The 21172-nt window shown below is 47.2% G+C and overlaps 1 protein-coding gene and 1 pseudogene across 1 annotated transcript; one reads left to right on the forward strand and one right to left on the reverse strand.

Annotated features, from left to right (window-relative positions):
* Positions 1-215: 215 nt before the first annotated feature.
* On the reverse strand, positions 216-19828 carry LOC100456680 (cytochrome P450 2F1). Its single transcript, XM_054539250.2, is given in 8 exon segments — positions 216-397; positions 2981-3122; positions 3710-3897; positions 13802-13943; positions 14785-14916; positions 14990-15166; positions 15512-15706; positions 19769-19828. Coding segments are annotated over 8 exon segments (1218 nt in total).
* LOC134760647 (endogenous retrovirus group K member 5 Env polyprotein-like) lies at positions 9487-11294 on the forward strand (annotated as a pseudogene).
* Positions 19829-21172: the final 1344 nt, after the last annotated feature.

Raw genomic sequence — 21172 nt, forward strand, 5'->3', positions numbered from 1 at the left:
TCTGTGGGTACAAAAAGACATGCCACATCTGCCTCTGCCCTGCAGACGGGGTACAGATTGGAGGGATGGGGGAAGGGCACGCGGCAGGCACAGCGTGCAGGGAAGAAAGCGTGACTGCGAGAGGGATGGGGGCAGACTGTGGACCAAGAAGGGGACGTAGCAGCCCACATGGATGGGCCTCATCGCTCACAGGTGAATCTGGAAGGGCCGGGGCTTTAGCGCGGGCTCAGGTACAGCTGGAAAGGCCGCGGCAAATTGCCAAGACCTGAGCTGAGCGGGGTCAGGTTGATGTCCTCGGGCGCACCCAGCGGCTGCAGTGAGAAGCTCTGCAGGATGGCGGTGAGGTACGGAAAGTGCTCCATGCGCACCAGTGACTCGCCCAGGCACAGACAGCGCCCTGCTGGGGTGGCAGGATGGGGAGCGGTGGTGAGATAAGATGAAGTTAGAGGCTGCAACCCCACATTCCCAGAGGAAAACATAAGAGGAAAGGAAGACAGCAGTTGGGGACGTCACAGATTCACCCACATAAAGATCTGGGAAAGATGCTTTAAACTGTGGAGTGGAATGACCTGGGCTGCTTGGGTTCGAATCCCGGCCCTGTCACTACTAGTTTTGTGATCCTGGACAAACCACACATTCTGGGTACCTAAAATGGGGATATGAAGACTGCGCGCGCTGGCTTAGGCCTGTAATCCCAGCACTTTTGGAGGCCGAGGCAAGAAGATCTCTTGAGCCCAGGAGTTCGAAAGCAGCCTGGGGAACACAGCAAGATCCCATCTCTACAAAAACTTTTTAAAAAAAATGTGCAAGGTGGCACATGCATGCAGTCCCAGCTGCTTGGGAGGCTGAGGCGAGAGGATCACTTGAGCCCAGGAGATCAAGGCTGCAGTGAGCCATGATCGTGCCACTGCCCTCTAGCCTGGATGACAGCAAGACCCTATCTCAGAAAGAAAAATAAAAGGAGGGATAGTAATAGTGTCTCATGAGGCTGCTGTGAATGGTAAACACAGGGAAAGCAGTGAGGCTGTAAGTAGCTTACCATGGGCCATGCACTACTCTAAGCATTACATCACAATTAATTCTAACAACTCCAAGAGGCAGGCCTTAGTATTATCTCCATTTTATAGATGTGGACATTGAGGTACAGAGAAGTGAAGTAACATACCTAAGGCAACACAGCTAGGGGGTGACAGATGGGATGCAAACCCTGCTGGAATCTGGGCTGCACATTCCCATCGGAAAACATAAGCTCTTAGCTGGGCTCTTGTAGAGGCAGCACTTGACTCACAGTAGGCAATATGGTAAGTTATCTATTATTATGCCAGTTTTTTTTTCTTTTCCTGCTACTGAGTAAAGAGGGAAGTATTTTTCAGCAGGGTAAAGAGGAAAGCCAAAAAACAAAACAAAACAAAGAAAACCACCCCTAGAACCACCGCAACTGCGCCACCCAGTGGAGAGGTAGACAATGACCACTCCCAAGTTCAATTCTTTTCTTTTCTTTTAAAAATTTTATATATTTCTTATTTTTGGCTAGTCAGTATTTTTTATTTTAGAGAAAGGATCTCACTCTGTTTCCCAGACTGGAGTGCAGTGGCATGATCATACTCACTGTAACCTCAAACTCCTGAGCTCAAGTGATCATCCCACCTCAGCCTCCCAAGTAGCTGGGACCACAGATGCACACCACACCACATCCAGGTAATTTTAAAATTTTCAGTAGAGAAAGGGTCTTGCCGTGTTGTCCAGGCTGGTCTTGAACTCCTGGCCTCAAGCGATCCTCCCACCTCAGCCTCCCAAAGTGCTGGGATTACAGGCATGAGCCAATGCACCTGGCCCAAGTTAAATAATAATAATTATAATTATTATTTATTTATTTTTTTGAGATGGAGTTTTGCTCTTGTTGCCCAGGCTGGAGTGCAATGGCGCGATCTCGGCCCACTGCAAGCTCCACCTCCTGGATTCAAGTGATTCTCCTGCCTCAGCCTCTAGAGTAGCTGGGATTACAGGCATGTGCCACCATTTCCTGGCTAATTTTTTTCTTTTTTTTTTTGAGACGGAGTCTTGCTCTGTCACCCAGGCTGGAGTGCAGTGGTGCAGTCTCTGCTCACTGCAAGGTCCACCTCCCGGGTTCAAGTGATTCTCCTGCCTCAGCCTCCCGAGTAGCTGGGACTACAGGAGCCCGCCACCACGCCCGGCTAATTTTTTTGTATTTTTAGTAGAGACAGTGTTTCACCATGTTGGCCAGGATGGTCTCGATCTCCTGACCTTCTGATCTGCTCACCTCGGCCTCCCAAAGTGCTGGGATTACAGGCGTGCATTCCTGGCTAATTCTGTATTTTTAGTAGAGACAGGGTTTCATCATGTTGGTCAGGCTAATCTTGAACTCCTGACCTCAGATGACCTGCCCACCTAGATCTCCCAAAGTGCTGGGATTACAGGCGTGAGTAACCGCCCCTGGCTGTTAAATTATTATTATTTTTTTTGAGACAGAGTCTCGCTTTGTCACTGAGGCTGGAGTACAATGGTGAAATCTCGGCTCACTGCAACCTCTGGCTCCCAGGTTCAAGCGATTTTCCTGTCTTTCCTCTGGAGTAGTTGGGACTACGGGCGCCTGCCACCACAACTGGCTAATTTTTGTATTTTAAGTAGAGACGGGGTTTCACCTTATTGGTCAGGCTGGTCTTGAACTCCTCACCTCAGGTGATCCACCCCCCTCAGCCTCCCAAAGTGCTGGGATTACAGGTGTGAGTCACCATGCCCAGCCCCAAGTTAAATTATTAATCAACCTCCCCACCTCACTTCACGAGGATTTTAGTCACTACTTGCCTATAGGAGCAGAGTTGAGAGGAGGAATGAATGTCTCTGTACATCCAAAGCTGAGAATGGGTGGAAGGAAGGAGGGAGAGGATTTGGCAAGTGGAATTAGGATGAGGAATGTAGGTAGAAATCGGGCCAGAAAGACTCTGATTCTTGCCCTCACCAGCTGAGAAGGGGATGAAGGCTGGGCTCTTCTTGAAGGACTGATTGGCATCCAAAAAATGCTCGGGTTTGAACTCCTGGGGCGTCAGGAACTGGCTGGGGTCGTAGTGGATGGTGTTAAGGAGGGTGATGATATCGGTGCCCTGTGTGGGTGAGGAGGTGGAGTTAGCAGTGTAGGAGGGCTGGGAGGCTCCCAAACTCATTCCCATTTTATTGGGCTGGGTTTCCTGGGGACTTGATAAGGGGTGGGTATAGGTGGGTATAGGACTCAATTGGGGGCCAAGGAAATATGTGTGGGTGTCTAGGGTTCCAAGTGATGGGTGCTATATGCTGTATTATTGGGGACTTTGGCAGGGATGTGGGAAACCCCCACCCTTTGTGGGAGCAGATGTGGGGTTTCTGGGAAAAAGGAGGGGTCCTTGAGAATAGCATTTAGGCCCAGGGGATCCTCCAGATGAAGTTCCAGACCCCAGGGCTTCCAGGGAGGGGTTCTAGGAAGGGGATTTGTCACGGTGAAGGGGTCTAGTCCACTATGATATGAGATGGGGTCCTGGGAAAGGCCTGAGCTTCTGGATTTAAGGGTCTGAGATGTCTGCAGCTAGGGCTTGGGATGCCAGTTGCTAAGGCCTGGGATGTGGATGGCTAGTGCCTGGGATACTCCTTGTGAGTTGCAAGAGCCTGCGATGCCTCCTCTTAGGTTGCCTGATGTCGTTTGCCAGGCCTAGTGCACCTTGGGTATCAGGAAGCCGCGAAAGGCCGTGTCCCTAGTGACATGGTGTGGCAAGTTCATGGGGATGATGTCTGCAAAGCGCTGCACCTCGTGGATCACCATGTCTGTGTAAGGCATGGCTGCGCGGTCCTTCAGCGCTGGCAGCTGCATGTGTCCCACAATGAGGTTGATCTCCTCCTGCACACGGGCTGGAGGGGAAGGGGGAAGTGGGGTCCAGGTTATCAAACTAGGCTGGGAAAAGGTGTGTGCATATGTGGGTAGGGGTCTAGTCAAAGCCTCCCAGCAATGGGCGCCACTGCTGGGGCATATGTGAGAATTAGCTAGAGCTGGCCGGGCACGGTGGCTCATGCCTGTAATCCCAGCACTTGGGAGGCTGAGGTGGACGGATCACTTGAGCCCAGGAGTTTGAGACTGTAGGGAAAAGAAAGAGAGATCAGGCTGTTACTGTGTCTATGTAGAAAAGGAAGACATAAGAAACTCCATTTTGATCTGTACTAAGGAAATTGTTTTGCCTTGAGATGCTGTTAATCTGTAACTTTAGCCCCAACCCTGTGCTCAGAAACATGTGCTGTATGGAATCAATATTTAAGGGATCTAGGGCTGTGCAGGATGTGCCTTGTTAACAATATGTTTACAGGCAGTATGCTTAGTAAAAGTCATTGCCATTCTCCATTCTCTGGCACAATGCACTGCAGAAAGCTGCAGGGACCTCTGCCCAAGAAAGCCTGGGTGTTGTCCAAAGTTTCCTCCAACTGAGATGGCCTGAGATATGGCCTCATGGGAAGGGAAAGACCTGACCATCCACCAGCCTGACACCCATAAACGGCCTGTGCTGAGGAGGATTAGTAAAAGAGGAAGGCCTCTTGCAGTTGAGATAAGAGGAAGGCCTCCATCCCTTGCATGTCCCTGGTAATGGAATGTCTCGGTGTAAAACCGGATCATACATTCATTCTATTCTGAGATAGGAGAAAACCATCCTGTGGCTGGAGGTGAGATATGCTGGCAGCAATGCTGCTCTGTTACTCTTTGCTACACTGAGATATTTGGGTGGAGAGAAGCATAAATCTGGCCTACTTACGCATCCGGGCACAGTCTTCCCTTGGACTTATTTGTAACCCAGATTCCTTTGCTCACATGTTTTCCTGCTGACCTTCTCCCCACTATCACCCTGTTCTCCTGCTGCATTCCCCTAGCCGAGATAGTGAAAATCGTAATCAATAAATACTGAGGGAACTCAGAGACTGGGGCTGGTGCAGTTCCTCCATATGCTGAGCACCGGTCCCTTGGGCCCACTGTTCTTTCTCTATACTTTGTCTCTGTGCCTTATTTTTCTCAGTCTCTTGTCCTACCTGATGAGAAATACCCACAGGTGTGAAGGGGCTGGCCCCCTTCATCTGATGCCCAACATGGGTGGCTTTCTCTAAGGTGAAGGTACGCTAAGAACATGAGCATTGAGGACAAGTTGACAAGAGATTCCTGAGTACATCCATGGTCAGCCTTGCATTAAGCTGGTGTGCTTGGAGGAACCCAGGGTAACAATGGGACAAACTGAAAGTAAATCTGCATCTTATCTCAGCTTTATTAAAATTCTTTTAAGAAGAGGGGGAGTTAGAGCTTCTACAGAAAATGTAATTACACTATTTCAAACAGGAGAAGATAACGTTTCAATTTCTGATGACCCTGAAAGCTGTGTAATAGATAGTGAAGAAGAGGCAGGAACAAAATCCCGGAAAGTTCACATTGTAAATATGTAGCAGAGTCTGTAATGGCTCGGTCAACACAAAGTGTTGACTACAATCAATTACAGGAGGTAATATATCCTGAAGCATTAAAATTGAGAGGAAAAGGTCCAGAACCATCAGGGCCGTCAGGGCTAAAACCACAATGGCCACCTCCTCCTCAATGGAGTGAGTGCTGGTGGAGGGAGCCTGAAACTCAGCTCACTGTGACTTGGCTCACCTTGCCCATTATTGTTCAACCTGCAGTTCACTAAGGTAAAGGAGCAATTCAGACTCACCCTGCAGTGTCCTGCCTGGTCGAACAGTGGCCGCTCCCTAAGGAAAAGTTGGGGGTGCTACATAAAATAATTAAAATAACTATTTAAAAAAGGACATGTTTCACCCACTTTCTCTCCTTAAAATTCTCCAGTGTTTATAATTAAAAAAAAACTCCAGCACATGGCGCATGCTGGCCGACTTAAAAGCTATTAATGCCGTAGTTCAACCCATGGGGGATCTCCAACCCAGGTTGCCCTCTCCAGCCATGATTCCCAAAGACTGGCCTTTAATTATAATTGATCTGAGGCTGGGTGCAGTGGCTCACGTCTGTAATCCCAGCACTTTGGGAGGCCGAGGCCGGTGGATCACAGGGTCAGGAGATCGAGACCATCCTGGCTAACACGGTGAAGCCCCGTCTCTACTAAAAATACAAAAAATTAGCCAGGCACGGTGGTGGGTGCCTGTAGTCCCAGCTACTCGGGAGGCTGAGGCAGGAGAATGGCATGAACTCAGGAGGTGGAGCTTGCAGTGAGCCAAGATCGCACCACTGTGGTCCAGCCTGGGTGACAGAGCAAGACTCCGTTTCAGAAAAAAAAAAAATTGATCTGAAGGATTGCTTTCTTACCATTCCTCTGGCAAAAGAGGATTTTGAAAAATTTGCTTTTACTATACCAGCCATAAATAATAAAGAACCAGCCACCAGGTTTCAGTGGAAAGTGTTGCCTCAGGGAATGCTTAATAGTCCAACTATTTGTCAGACTTTTGTAGCTCAAACTCTTCAACCAGTTAGAGACAAGTTTTCAGACTGTTACATCATTCATTATGTTGATGATATTTTGTGTGCTGTAGAAACGAGAGACAAATTAATTGACCATTACACATTTCTGCAGACAGAGGTTGCCAACGCATGACTGACAATAGCATCTGATAAGATTCAAATCTCTACTCCTTTTCATTACTTGGGAATGCAGGTAGAGGAAAGGAAAATTAAACCACCCCACCAAAAATAGAAATAACAAAAGACACATTAAAAACATTAAATGACTTTCAAAATTGCTAGAAGATATTAATTGGATTCAGCCAACTCTAGACTCTAGACATCCCTACTTATGCCATGTCAAATTTGTTCTCTATCTTAAGAGGGGATCTGGAATTAAATAGTAAAAGAATATTAATTCCAGAGGCAACTAAAGAAATTAAATTAGTTAAAGAAAAAATTCAGTCAGCACAAGTAAATAGAATAGATCCCTTGGCCCCACTCCAACTTTTGATTTTCACTTGCACATTCTCCAACAGGCATCATTGTTCAAAATTCAGATCTTGTGGAGTGGTCATTCCTTCCTCACAGTGCAATTAAGACTTTTACATAGTACTTGGATCAAATGGCTACATTAATTGGTCAGGCAAGATTACAAATAATAAAACTGTGTGGAAGTGACCCAGACAAAATCATTGTTCCTTAATAAGGAACAGGTTAGACAAGCCTTTATCAATTCTGGTGCCTGGCAGATTGGTCTTACTGATTTTGTGGGAATTATTGACAATCATTACCCAAAAACAAAAATATTCCAGTTTTTAAAATTGACTACTTGGATTTTACCTAAAATTACCAAATGTAAATCTTTAGAAAATGCTCTGATGGTATTTACTGATGGTTCTGGCGGTGGAAAAGTGGCTTACACCAGGCCAAAAGAACGAGTCATTGAAACTCAATATCACTCAGCTCAAAGAGCAGAGTTGGTTGCTGTCATCACAGTGTTACAAGATTTTAATCAGCCTATTAACATTGTATCAGATTCTGCATATGTAGTACAGGCTACAAAGGATATTGAGACAGGCCTAATCAAATATAGTATGGATGATCAGTTAAACCAGCTATTTAATTTGTTACAACAAAGTGTAAGAAAAAGAAATTTCCCATTTTTAAAATATTCTCCAATTTAAAACTTTTAATTAAAAAGTAAACTTTAATGTGGAAAATGCAAACTTGGGGAAGACAGAAAACATCACACACAAGGCTGTCACTTCACACTTGGAAGGTTGCACAGGGGCCGGGCAGAGGTGCTCATCACTTCCCAGATAGGGTGGCCGGGCAGAGGCACTCCTCACTTCCCAGATAGGGTGGCCGTGCAGAGGTGCTCCTCATTTCCCAGACAGTGGGCAGCTGTGGGCAGAGGTGCTCCTCACTTCCCAGACGGTGGGGCAGCCAGGCAGAGGCGCTCCTCACTTCCCAGATGGGGTGGCCGGGCAGAGGCGCTCCTCACTTCCTAGATGGGGTGGCCGGGCAGAGGCACTCCTCACTTCCCAGACAGTGGGCAGCTGGGCAGAGGTGCTCCTCACTTCCCAGATGGTGCAGTGGCCAGGCAGAGGGCTCCTCACTTCCCAGATGGGGTGGCCAGGCAGAGGTGCTCCTCGCTTCCCAGATGGTGGGGTGGCCAGGCAGAGGTGCTCCTCACTTCCCAGATGGGGCAGCGGCCAGGCAGAGGCGCTCCTCACTTCCCAGACGGGGTGGCCAGGCAGAGGCATTGCTCGCTTCTCAGATGGGGAGGAAGTTGGGCAGAGGTGCTCCTCACTTCCCAGATGGGGCAGCTGGGCAGAGGCGCTCCTCACTTCCCAGACAGTGTGGAAGCCAGGCAGAGGCACTCCTCACTTCCCAGACAGTGGGAAGCTGGGCAGAGGCACTCCTCACATCCCAGATGGGGCGGCAACTGGGCAGAGGCGCTCTTCACTTCCCATATGGGGTGGCAGCATAAATTTCCCATTTTATGTTACTCATATTTGAGCACACGCTAATTTACCAGGGACTTTAACTAAAGCAAATGAACAAGCTGACTTGCTAGTATCATCTGCATTCATAGAAGCACAAGAACTTCATGCTTTGACTCGTGTAACTGCAACAGGATTAAAAAATAAATTTGATATCACATGAAAACAGGCAAAATATATTGTACAACATTGCACCCAGTGTCAGATTCTACACCTGCCCACTCAGGAGGCAGGAGTTAATCCCAGAGGTCTATGTCCTAATGTGTTATGGCAAATGGATATCACGCATATACATTCATTTGGAAAATTGTCATTTGTCCATGTGACAATTGATACTTACTCACATTTCATATGGACAACCTCCCAGACAGGAGAAAGTACTTCCTACGTTAAAAGACATTTATTATCTTGTTTTGCTGTCAGGAGAGTTCCAAAAAAATTTAAAATGAATGATGGGCCAGGATATTGTAGTAAATCATTTCAAAAATTCTTAAATCATTGGAAAATTACACATACAACAGGAATTCCCTATAATTTCCAAAGACAGGCCATAATTAAGAGAACTAATAGAACACTCAAAGCTCAATTGGTTAAACAAAAGAAAAGGAAAAGATAGTAAGGAGTATAACACTCCCCAGATGCAACTTAATCTAGCACTCTATACTTTAAAATTTTTAAACATTTATAGAAATCAGACCACTACCTCTGCAGAGCAACATCTTACTGGTAAAAGGAACAGCCTACGTGAAAGAAAACTGATTTGGTAAAAAGATAATAAAAATAAAACATGGGAAATAGGGAAGGTGATAACATGGGGGAGAGGTTTTTCTTGTATTTCTCCAGGAAAAAACCAGCTTCCAGTTTTGTTACCTACAACTTATAGATAAAGTTGTCATCCACCAAGAAAGTGGAGCCACTGACTTGGGCACAATTAAAGAAAATGACACAGCTGAAAAGAGCCTGGAAAACACAAAGGTGACACGAGCTCCACAGAGTACGCTGCTTGCAGCTTGGATGATTGTATCAACGGTGGTAAGTCTCCCCATGTCGGCAGGAGCAGCTGCAGCTAATTATACCTACTGGGCCTATGTGCCTTTCCCACCCTTAATTCAGGCAGTTACCTGGATGGATAATCCTATTGAAGTATATACCAATAATAGTGCATGGGTACCTGGCCCCACAGATGACCGTTGCTCTGCCCATCCTGAAGAAGAAGAAATGATGATAAATATTTCCATTGGGTATCATTATCCTCCTATTTGCCTAGGGAAGGCACCAGGATGCTTAATGCCTATAACCCAAAATTGGTTGGTAGAAGTATCTACTGTCAGTGCCACCAGTAGATTTACTTATCACATGGTAAGTGGAATGTCACTCGGGCCACAGATAAATAATTTACAGGACCCTTCATATCAAAGATCATTAAAATCTAGGCCTAAGGGGAAGCCCTGCCCCAAGGAAACTCCTGAAGAATCAAAAAGCCCAGAAGTCTTAGCTTGGGAAGAATGTGTGGCTGATACTGTGGTGGTACTACAAAACAACGAATTTGGAATTATTATAGACTGGGCCCCTCGAGGCCAATTATATCATAATTGTACAGGCCAGACTCACTCATGTTCACAAGCCCCATCCATCTTGCCCATTAATCCCACCTATGTTAGTGATTTAACTGAAAGACTGGAGCAGATTTATAGAAGGTTAGAATCACCCTATCCATGGAAATGAGGTGAAAAGGGAATTTCATCACCTCAACCAAAGTTAATCCTGTTACTGGTCCTGAACATCCAGAATTATGGAAGTTTACTGTGGCCTTGCACTGCATTAGAATTTGGTCTGGAAATCAAGCTATAGGAACAAGAGATCATAAGCCATATTATACTATCAACCTAAATTCCAGTCTGACAATTCCTTTGAAAAGTTGTGTAAAACCCCCTTATATGCTAGTTGTAGGAAACACAGTTATTAAACCAGATTCCTAAATTATAACCTGTGAAAATTGTAGATTGTTTACTTGCATTGATTCAACTTTTAATTGGCAGTGCCATATTCTACTAGTGAGAGCAAGAGAGGGTGCGTGGATCCTTGTGTCCATGGACCAACTGTGGGAGGCTTTGCCATCTGTCCATATTTTAATGGAAGTATTAAAAGGAATTCTAAATAGATCCGAAAGATTCATTTTTACTTTGAGTGCAGTGATTATGGGCCTTATTGCAGTCACAGCTACTGCTGCAGCTGCTGGAATTGCTTTACATTCCTCTGTTCAAACTGCAAAATATGTAAATGATTGGCAAAAGAATTCCTCAAAATTGTGAAATTCTCAGACCCAAATAGATAAAAAAATGGCAAACCAAATTAATGATCTCAGACAAACTGACATTTGGATGGGAGAGAGCCTCATGAGCTTGGAACATCATTTTCAGTTACAGTGTGACTGGAATACATCAGATTTTCGTATTACACCCCAAGCCTATAATGAGTCTGAGCATTACTGGGACATGGTTAGATGCCATCTACAAGGAAGAGAAGATAATCTTCCTTTAGACGTTTCAAAATTAAAAGAAGGAATTTTTGAGGCATCAAAAGTTCATTTAAATTTGGTGCCAGGAACTGAGGCAATCATGAAAGCTCCTGCTGGCCCCGCAAGTCTTAACCTGGTCACTTGGGTTAAAATCATCAGAAGTTCCACTATTGTAAATTTCATATTAATCCTTGTACGCTTGTTCTGTCTGTTGTGAGTCTACAGGTGTATCCAGCAGCTCCGAAGAGACAGTGACCAGTGAGAACAGGCCATAATGATGATGGCAGTTTTGTCAAAAACAAAAGAGGGACACGTAGGGAAAAGAAAGGGAGATCAGACTGTTACTGTGTCTATGTAGAAAAGGAAGACATAAGAAATTCCATTTTGATCTGTACTAAGAAAATTGTTTTGCCTTGAGATGCTGTTAATCTGTAACTTTAGCCCCAACCCTGTGCTCACAGAAACATGTGCTGTACGGAATCAAGGTTTAAGGGATCTAGGGCTGTGCAGGATGTGCCTTGTTAACAGTATGTTTACAGGCAGTATGCCTGGTAAAAGTCATCACCATTCTCCATTCTCAATTAACCAGGGCACAATGCACTGTGGAAAGCCACAGGGACCTCTGCCCAAGAAAGCCTGGGTGTTGTCCAAGGTTTCTCCCCACTGAGACAGCCTGAGATATGGCCTCGTGGGAAGGGAAAGACCTTACAGTCCCCCAGCCCGACACCCGTAAAGGGTCTGTGCTGAGGAGGATTAGTAAAAGAGGAAGGCCTCTTGCAGTTGAGATAAGAGGAAGGCCTCAGTCTCCTGCATGTCCCTGGTAACAGAATGTCTTGGTGTAAAACCTGATCATACATTCATTCTATTCTGAGATAGGAGAAAACTGCCCTGTGGCTGGAGGTGAGATATGCTGGTGGCAATGCTGCTCTGTTACTCTTTGCTACACTGAGATGTTTGGGTGGAGAGAAGCATAAATCTGGCCTATGTACACATCCGGGCACAGTACCTTCCCTTGAACTTATTTGTAACCCAGATTCCTTTGCTCACATGTTTTCCTGCTGACCTTCTCCCCACTATCACCCCGTCCTCCTGCCGCATTCCTCTCGCTGAGATAGTGAAAATCGTAATCAATAAATACTGAGGGAACTCAGAGACTGAGGCCGGTGCAGGTCCTCCGTATGCTAAGCGCCGGTCCCCTGGGCCCACTATTCTTTCTCTATACTTTGTCTCTGTGTCTTATTTCTTTTCTTGGTCTCTCGTCCTGCCTGACAAGAAATACCCAGAGGTGTGGAAGGGCTGGCCCCCTTCAGAGACCAGCCTGGGCAACATGGTGAAACCCCGTCTCTAAAACAAAATAAAAAAATTTGCCAGGCATGGTGGTGCACACCTATGGTCCCAGCTACTCAGAAGGCTGAGGTAGGAGAATTGCTTGAACCCAGGAGGTGGAGGTTGCAGTGAGCGGGACTGGGCCACTGCACTCCAGCCTGGGAGACAGAGTGAGACTCCATCTCAAAAAAAAAAGGGGGGAGAAAAAAAGAATTAGGTAGGGCCTGGGAGGAAGTGCGTCAGTGAGGGTGAAAGGTTGGCTTGTGCAAGGGCCTGGGCGTTGGGTTGTGTGGGCAGGGCTTCAGGGAGCCTTGAAATCCAGGACCTGATGGGATTAGTTTCGGGACTCTACGCACTGGATGGTGGATCAAGTGGGTGGGCTGTGTGGGAGGGCTGGAGATCAGGGGCAGAGCAGGGGATATACCCAGAGGTGGTGCTTGGGGAGGTGGAGTAGCAGACAGAACTGTGTGTGTGGGCCAGGCTGTGTGAGAGAGGTAGGGTTCCCTGGCAGGTGCGTGACTGGGGCTCTGGGGCAGGGTTCTAGGAGGACTGTTAGCTGGGCTCTGAAGCCGGAGGTGCACACATGTGGTGGTGGACACGGTTGGCACAAAGCAAGACTAAGTGGGTGGAGGTGGGGAGCAGTGGCTCCCAAACCCCAGCACTTTGGGAGGCCGAGGTGAGAGGATTGCTTGATCCCAGGAGTAGGAGACCAGCCAGGGCAACACAGCAAGGCTCTGTCTGTACAAAAAATAAAAAATTAGCTGAGTGTATTGAGTGTGGTGGTGCACATCTGTACTCTCAGCTATTGATAAGGCTGAGGTGGGAAGATTGCTTGAGCCCCAGGTTGGGGCTGCAGTGAGCTGTGATTGTGCCTCTGTACTCCAGCCTGGGCGACAGAGTGACTCTGTCTCAAAAACAAACAAAAAACTAAGCAGAGCTGGGTGCAGTGGCTCACACCTGTAATCCCAGCACTTTGGGAGGCCGAGGCAGGTAGATCACTTGAGGCCAGGAGTTCGAGACCAGCCTGGCCAACTTGGTGAAACCCTGTCTCTACTAAAAATACAAAAATTAGCTGGATGTGGTGGTGTGCACCTGTAATTCCAGCTACTTGGGAGGCTGAGGCAGGAGAATGCCTTGGACTCAGGGGGCAGAAGTTGCAGTGAGCCAACCGAGATCACGCCACTGCACTCCAGCCTGGGTGACAGAGCGAGACTCCATTTCCAAAAAACAAACCAAAAACAAAAAAATCAATAATTAAGTGGGTGGGATCTGGGTCAGGATTCGGGCAGGCTGCGTGGACCTCGTGGGCCATGTGGTGGCATTGGCCTCCATGTGGGCTTGTGGGTTTGGCTGTGGAATCCTGGTGCCAGCAGGAGGCTATATCAGACCTGGGAGGTGGGGCTGGAGGCAGGGCTGTGGCTTCCTGCTCTGGGATGAGGCTGGAACACATGGGCACCTCCGCACTGCTGTGTGGGTGGGCCTCACCTTGAACTTTCGGGTACTTCATGAGTGCCAGGAAGGTGTGGTGCAGCGTGCTGACCACCGTCTCGGTGCCGCCAAAGAGCAGGTTATGTGTGGTCATCAGCAGGGTATCCATGTGGAAGTGGCTCAGCAGGTCCTCCTTCTCCTGCCGTGGTAGAGAGGTGGGGACATGAGCCAGGGATGGAGACCCCTTCATTCTGGATCAGTACAACTGCTGCTGGGGGCCCATTCAGTCCCAGCTGTGTTTAACTTTCTTTCCCTGGGAGAGCTGGGGAATGCAGAAGGGCAGGGCAGGGAAAATCTCAGCTGCAGGGCCTACAATTAACTTCTTGGATAGAGCTTGAATGACTTCTTGTATTTTATCTTTTTTATTTTATTTTATTTTATTTATTTATTTTTTTGAGATGGAGTCTTGCTCTGTCGCCCAGGCTGGAGTGCAGTGGCGCGATCTCGGCTCACTGCAAGCTTCGCCTCCTGGGTTCATGCCATTCTCCTGCCTCAGCCTTCCGAGTAGCTGGGGCTACAGGCGCCCGCCACAAAGCCCGGCTAATTTTTTTGTATTTTTAGTAGAGACGGGGTTTCACCGTGTTAGCCAGGATGGTTTCGATCTCCTGACCTCGTGATCCGCCCGCCTCAGCCTCCTAAAGTGCTGGGATTACAGGCGTGAGCCACCGCGCCTGGCCGATTTCTTGTTTTTTTAAAAAATACATTTTATGTATGTGTGTATGTGTGTATGTATGTGTGTATGTATGTGTGTATGTATGTATGTGTGTATGTATGTATGTGTGTGTATGTATGTGTGTGTATGTATGTATGTGTGTATGTGTGTGTATGTGCGTGTATGTATGTATGTGTTGCAGAGACTGGGTCTTACTATATTGCCCAGGCTGGTCTCGAACTCCTGGACTCAAGAGATCCTCCTGCCTCGGCCTCCCAAAGTGCTGGGATTACAAGCCTGAGCAACTGCCCCCTCCGCCCTGCCCCACCTCCTTTGATGACTTCTTAATGAGCTGTAAGTTGGCGGTGGCTGCGAGTGGCTCCTGGCTCCAGCCCAGCTTGGCCAGATGCTTCAGCTTCTCCAGGGAGAAGGTCCCCCAACCCTTCCCCATCTGGGTTCCCTGCGGGTTTGAGGCAGGGGCAGCAGGAGAATTTCAGGTCAGACTAGAGGTGGGATTTCCAGGTAGGGATTACCTCTGCTATCTTGGTGAGGAAGCAGTCGATGAAGTCCCGGGGAGATCTGGGGTCTAGCGAGGCCTGGTGGTCTTGGACGCTGTGGGCGATGAGGTCTCTCAGGCACTTGAAGTTCTGGAAGATGCGTTGGTGTGGCCCAGGCACCTAGTCCAGGAGGCTTGGGAAGATGTTGTACAACTGGGGACCAGACAGAGTGGGAGGGTTTTGGAGGACGAAGGGTGTTCAGGGGCGAATGGGGTCAGTGTGGATTAGGTAGGCAGGGACAGGGTCTCCAAGGGCAGCCAGGTTCTGGAGAGGCCGGGGTGGGGGTTGGGGCTGAGGGGGACTGGGAAGGAGGCAATGGCGGCCATAAATGCTCAGTGGAGGGGAGTGGGCGTGGCCGTGTAACTCTGGGTGGGGTCAGATGGGAGGGGGCGGGCTCTGGGCGGGCCATTCGCAGCCCTTTCCCCGCCCACTGTTTCCTCTGCATTCCTAGATCCTGCGGACCCTACACCCCGTCCCTGCTGGACTCAGTTGGCTGACCTCGCCCCAGGGTCTGCTCATGATTTGAAAGTTATTATTGATAAGGCGGATAATGGTGAGCAGACGCTCATCATCGTAGTCGAAGTGGCTGCCGAAGAGTACGAAACAGATAATGTTGGACCCTGAGCGACTCAGTACAAACGTAGGGTCAAAGGGCTCGCCTGAGGGTGAAGAATGGAATGGATCGGGAAGACGCTATGTATGGCACACCAGACCTCATGCAGCAACACCATTAATTTGCACAACATCCGACTCAACCATGGCAACGTGTCTTTCAGCGCAAACACAGGGACATGGTCACAACATGCTGCTTAACAACACCCCAAAAGCATCTGTCAATGCCACAGACAGCACAGAACCCACAACTTCCTGCAGCACATCCACAGCAACAATACCCAACCACAGAACGGGCTATTCTTGGCAACACAACACACAGCACGCAACATAGCACAAGGTAATCATCAGGCATCACGGAACGCAACAACACAGGGCAACAGAACACCCAGCAAATACGATCACAGTACATGCTAACACACAACACGCAGTGACCTAACAGCCAGCCCGGAAACATCCCAAGACACGGTAACCACACACCAACACATAATGCCAGCATACAGCTACATAATCCTGCCACACAACACACCCTAGTACACAGCAACCCAGCAGACAGCACAGAACACATGATGTGACATCACAACACATACAGTCAAGGCAGAAGAACAAAGGACACACTATGCAGCAACGCAACAACGTTGGCAGCCAGCAGATGACACAACGCAAAACCACGTGCAGTCCCTGACAACTCTACGATCTCACCCAGAAATATCTCAACACAACACGTAGCATCTGGCCATCCAACAGCTGAACAGACCATAGTAAATACCGAACAACATATTTCTTTCTTTCCTTTTTTCGAGATGAAATCTCGCTCCGTCGCCCATGCTGAAGTGCAGTGGCACGATCTCGGTTCACTGCAATGTCTGCCTCCCAGGTTCAAGAGATTCTCCTGCCTCAGCCTCCCAATGAGCTGAGATCACACCCGGCTAATTTTTTTGTATTTTTAGTAGAGATGGGGTTTCACCATGTTGTCCAGACTGGTCTCGAACTCCTGACCTCAAGTGATCTGCCCACCTTGGCTTCCCAAAGTGCTAAGATTACAGGCACGAGCCACCATGCCCGGCCCAGTTTTTGTATTTTTTGTAGAGACAGAGTTTCACCATGTCGCCCAGGCCGGTTTTGAATTCCTGAGCTCAAGTGATCCACCACCTTGGCCTCCCAAAGTGCTGGGATTACAGGCATGAGCCACCATGCCTGGCCAAAACAACATATTTCAACACAGCACCCAGGACACAATAGCACAGCCCAGAAAACCAGATCTGGAGTTAGATGGACGCGGTTTGAATCCTCATTGGTCTCTTAGTCTTGGTGTGACTTGGGCAAACTGACTTCCTTTCTCCGAGCCTCAGTCTTCTCATCTGTAAAATGGGCCTGATGGCACTCCTCTCATCATGGGGCTACTATAAGGAGTCAGTGAGTGTGTGACTGGGAGTCAGTGAAGGGCCTGACCCATCGCAAGTCTGTTACAGATCATGGTGTTGTGGCAGGTTGTAATGGCCCCCCAAAGATGTCCAGGTCCTTATCCTTACAACCTGTGAATTTGTTACCTTACATGGTAAAAAGGACTTTGCAGATGGGATTAAGTTGAGGATTTTGAGATGAGAAGTTTACTCTAGACTATCTGGCTGGGCCTAATGTAATCACAGGGATCCTTTTTAGAGGGAGGCAGGAGGGACTGAGTAAGAAAAGATAATGTAGGCTGGGTGTGGTGGGTCACACCTGTAATCCCAGAATACATTGGGAGGCTGAGGGAGGAGGATTGCTTGAGCACAGGGGTTTTAGACTAGCCTGGGCAACATAGCAAGACTCCCTCTCTATAAAAAGTTAAAAGAATGAGTTGAATGTGGTGGCACATGACTGTAATCCCGGTTACTTGAGAAGCTAAGGTGGGAGAATCAGTTGAGCTCAGGAGGTCAAGGCTGCAGTGAGCCAAGACCATACCACTGCACTCCAGCCTGGGCAACAAGAGTGAAGCTTCATTTCAAACAAACAAACAAATAAACAAACAGACCCCAAACTATTATTTTACTTCTGGGGGCCAGAATTCCAAAATCAGCTTCACTGGGATAAAGTCAAGGTGTCAGCAGGGCTGGTACCTCCTGGAGCCTTGATAAGAGGATCCATTTCCTTGCCTTTTCAGCTTCTGGTCACCCCTTTATTCCTTTGTGCGAAGCCCCTTCATCCATCTTCAAAGCACATCACTCCAGTCTCTGCTTCCATCCTCACATTGTCTCTCTGACTCTTCCTGCACTCCTTTTTTTTAAAATTAATCTTGCCACATTATTTTAAATTATGTACAAAGACCTAACATGTCACCCAGGGACCATTTCACCCACTGCTCTATTTAGCCACCAGTCTCTTCAGCAATGGTGAGGGTTTGGTATACACAATATTTCATCACCCTGGTAATAAGCGTAGCACCCGACAGGTAGTTTTTCAGTCCTCACCCTCCTCCCATCTTACCCACAAGTAGGCCTTGCTGTTTGTTGTTCCCTTTTTTGTGTCAATGTGTAGTCAATGTTCAGCTCCCACCTATAAGTGAGAACCTGTGGTGTCTGGTTTTCTGTCCCTGCATTAGTTCACTTAGGATAGTGGCCTCCAGCTCCCTCTATGTTGCTGAAAAGACATTATCTTGTTCCTTTTTATGGCTGTGTAGTATTCCATGGTGTATATATACCACATTTTCTTTCTTTCTCTTTCTTTCTCTCTCTCTTTCTTTCTTTCTTTCTTTCTTTCTTTCTTTCTTTCTTTCTTTCTTTCTTTCTTTCTTTCTTTATTTCTTTCAACTTTCTTTCTTCTTTCTTTTTTTGAGACAGGGTCTTGCTCTGTTGCCCAGGCTGGAATTCAGTGGTGTGATCTTGGCTCACCACAACTTCTGCCTCCTGGGTTCAAGCGACTCTCCTGTCTGAGCCTTCCAAGTAGCTGGGAATACAGGTGCCCACTACCATGCCTGGCTAATTTTTTTGTATTTTTAGTAGAGACGGGGTTTCACCATGTTGGACAGGCTTGGTCTCAAACTACTGACCTCAGGTAATCCACCCACCTTGGCCTCCCAAAGTGCTGGGATTACAGGCGTGAGTCACCACACCCAGCCCACCTTTTCTTTATCCAGTCTACCACTGATGGGCATTTAGGTTGATTCCACTTCTTTGCTATTGTGAACAGTGCTGCTGTGAACAAAGGTGTGCATGTGTCTTCATGGTAGAATGATTGAAATTCCTTTGTGTATATACTCAATAATGAGATTGCTGAGTCAGATGGTAGTTCTATTTTAAGTTTTTTTAGAAATCACCAAACTACTTTTCACAGTGGCTCTTGGCTTAAATTTGGAAGCAGAGGTACACTCCCTTTACACCGATTTCTTAATATTTTTCCTCCTTCAGCAGGTAATGTGGTAACACTATCCAAAATTCAAAAGATACAAAATGATGGAAAGTGAAATTTCTTCAACTTAGTTTCCCTTCCCAAGTTGATATCAATGTTACCAGTTTCCAGTGTATTCCATACACAAATACACAAATAATAACTTACTATATCCACTGTATCTGTCAGGTTGGGTTGGAATTTTTTTTCTTTTTCTTTTAAGACCGTCTCACTCTGTCTTTCAGGCTGGAGTGCAGTAGGGAGTCTTGGCTCACTGCGACCTCTGCCTCCCAGGCTCAAGTGATTCTCATGCCTCAGCCTCCTGAGTAGCTGAGATTACAGGTGTGTGCCACCAAGCCTGGCTACTTTTTAGTAGAGACAGGGTCTTGCCATGTTGGCCAAGCTAGTCTTGAATTCCTGGTCTCATGATCTGCCCACCTCAGCCTCCCAAAGTATTGGGATTACAGGCGTGAGCTTCTGACCATTGTGCTGGGTATTCTATTTGCCCTACCATCTCCACTCTCCACCATGACCTGTCTTTTAGAAGAGTGGCCTCTATAAACTGTACCACCCATGCTCCCTTCACCTCTACATTAAAAAAATTTTTGGGTTGGGCCAATGGAAGTTTGAGAGAAGAGCAATGTCAGATTATTTTGCTTGGCCGTGTGATAGCAGTGGTTGTATTCCTCTGCCAGAAACCATGCCCTCCTGCTGGGGGCTCTCTTTTACCCCTATACAATCAGTCTTGGTTTCAGAAACTACTCCCTCTCACTTCACCTTTCCACCTAGGGATGATGATGGCATCTTCTTATTGTAAGCCATAGAGTGCTTCAACATCTTGTAGGTTTCTTTCACACTGCCCTCCACTTTGTAAAAAGTCCCTCCATTGGCCAGGCATGGTGGCTCACACCTGTAATCCCAGCACTTTTGGAGGCTGAGGCAGGTGGATGACGAGGTCAGGAGATCGAGACCATCCTGGCTAACATGGTGAAACCCCATCTCTGCTAAAAACACAAAAAATTAGCCGGGCTTGGTGATGGGTGCCTGTAGTTCCAGCTACTCGGGAGGCTGAGGCAGGAGAATGGCATGAACCTGGGAGGCGAAGCTTGCAGTGAGCTGAGATCATGCTATCGCACTCCAGCCTGGGTGACACAGTGAAACTCCAACTCAAAAAAAAAAAAAAAGAGTCCCTCAATTAAGCGCTCATATTTTTCTGCTGGGTTCTGATGGGCCAAGTCTATCAAATGAATGCATCATAATTTGTTTAACCAATATCTTGGTGCACACTTTGGTTTCCTGTTTTTCATTACATAAACAGTTCTTTGATGAATCTAGATGATTTTGCACACTGTCATGTACATCGTAGGAGACATTACTAGAAGTGGAGTTAACTGAATCCAAGAGTATGTTCTTTTGTAATTTAGACAAAAGCATTCACATTACTCTCCTCTGAAGCTGTACCAATTTACAGTTCCACGACCCATAACTGAGAGTAAGGATTGCTCTGGGAGGCTGAGGCGGGAGTGGATACCAGCCTGGGCCACATAGCGAGACACCATCTCTACAAAAATATTTAAAAATATTTCTACTACTTAGGGTGTAGTACCCTAGTACTGCCTGTGGTCCCAGCTGCTTAGGAGGCTAAGGTGGGAGGATTGCCTGAGCCAGGGGGTCAAGGCTACAGTGAATTATGATTGCACCACTACATTCCAGCCTGGGTGACAGAGCAAGACACTGTCTCAAAAATACAAAAAACCCACCCCAAACAACCAACAAAACAAGAGGCCATGATTTCACACCCAGTGATCCTAATAGTTCAAGTTTTCATTTAGAGACTGTGGTTTTAACATCTGCTAAATTCCTTATGTTGAAGAATCACTGAGTCAAAGTTCAGCCCCTTTCCAAGGGGGAGAGCACATGGACAATTACCATCTCATGCAGGCATTTGGTTTTATGGACTCACATGCTTGTTACAAAACCAGACACAGCTTTAGGGCTTCTTATTACCTTCCCCCAACCCGTCCTTGGTGGAAGAGTCAACAAATGACATCTAAGCTACCAACACATATTGGAAAATGTTTGAAACTTGAAATCTGTGGTTTATTATGAAACACACAGTGCCCTGGAGTTTGAATTTCTTCCCAGTTGGTCTTAGTACCCTGTCTACAGATTGAGGGGAAA

This window comes from Pongo abelii, chromosome 20 (assembly GCF_028885655.2).
Source record: "Pongo abelii isolate AG06213 chromosome 20, NHGRI_mPonAbe1-v2.0_pri, whole genome shotgun sequence".
Classification (NCBI taxonomy): domain Eukaryota; kingdom Metazoa; phylum Chordata; class Mammalia; order Primates; family Hominidae; genus Pongo; species Pongo abelii.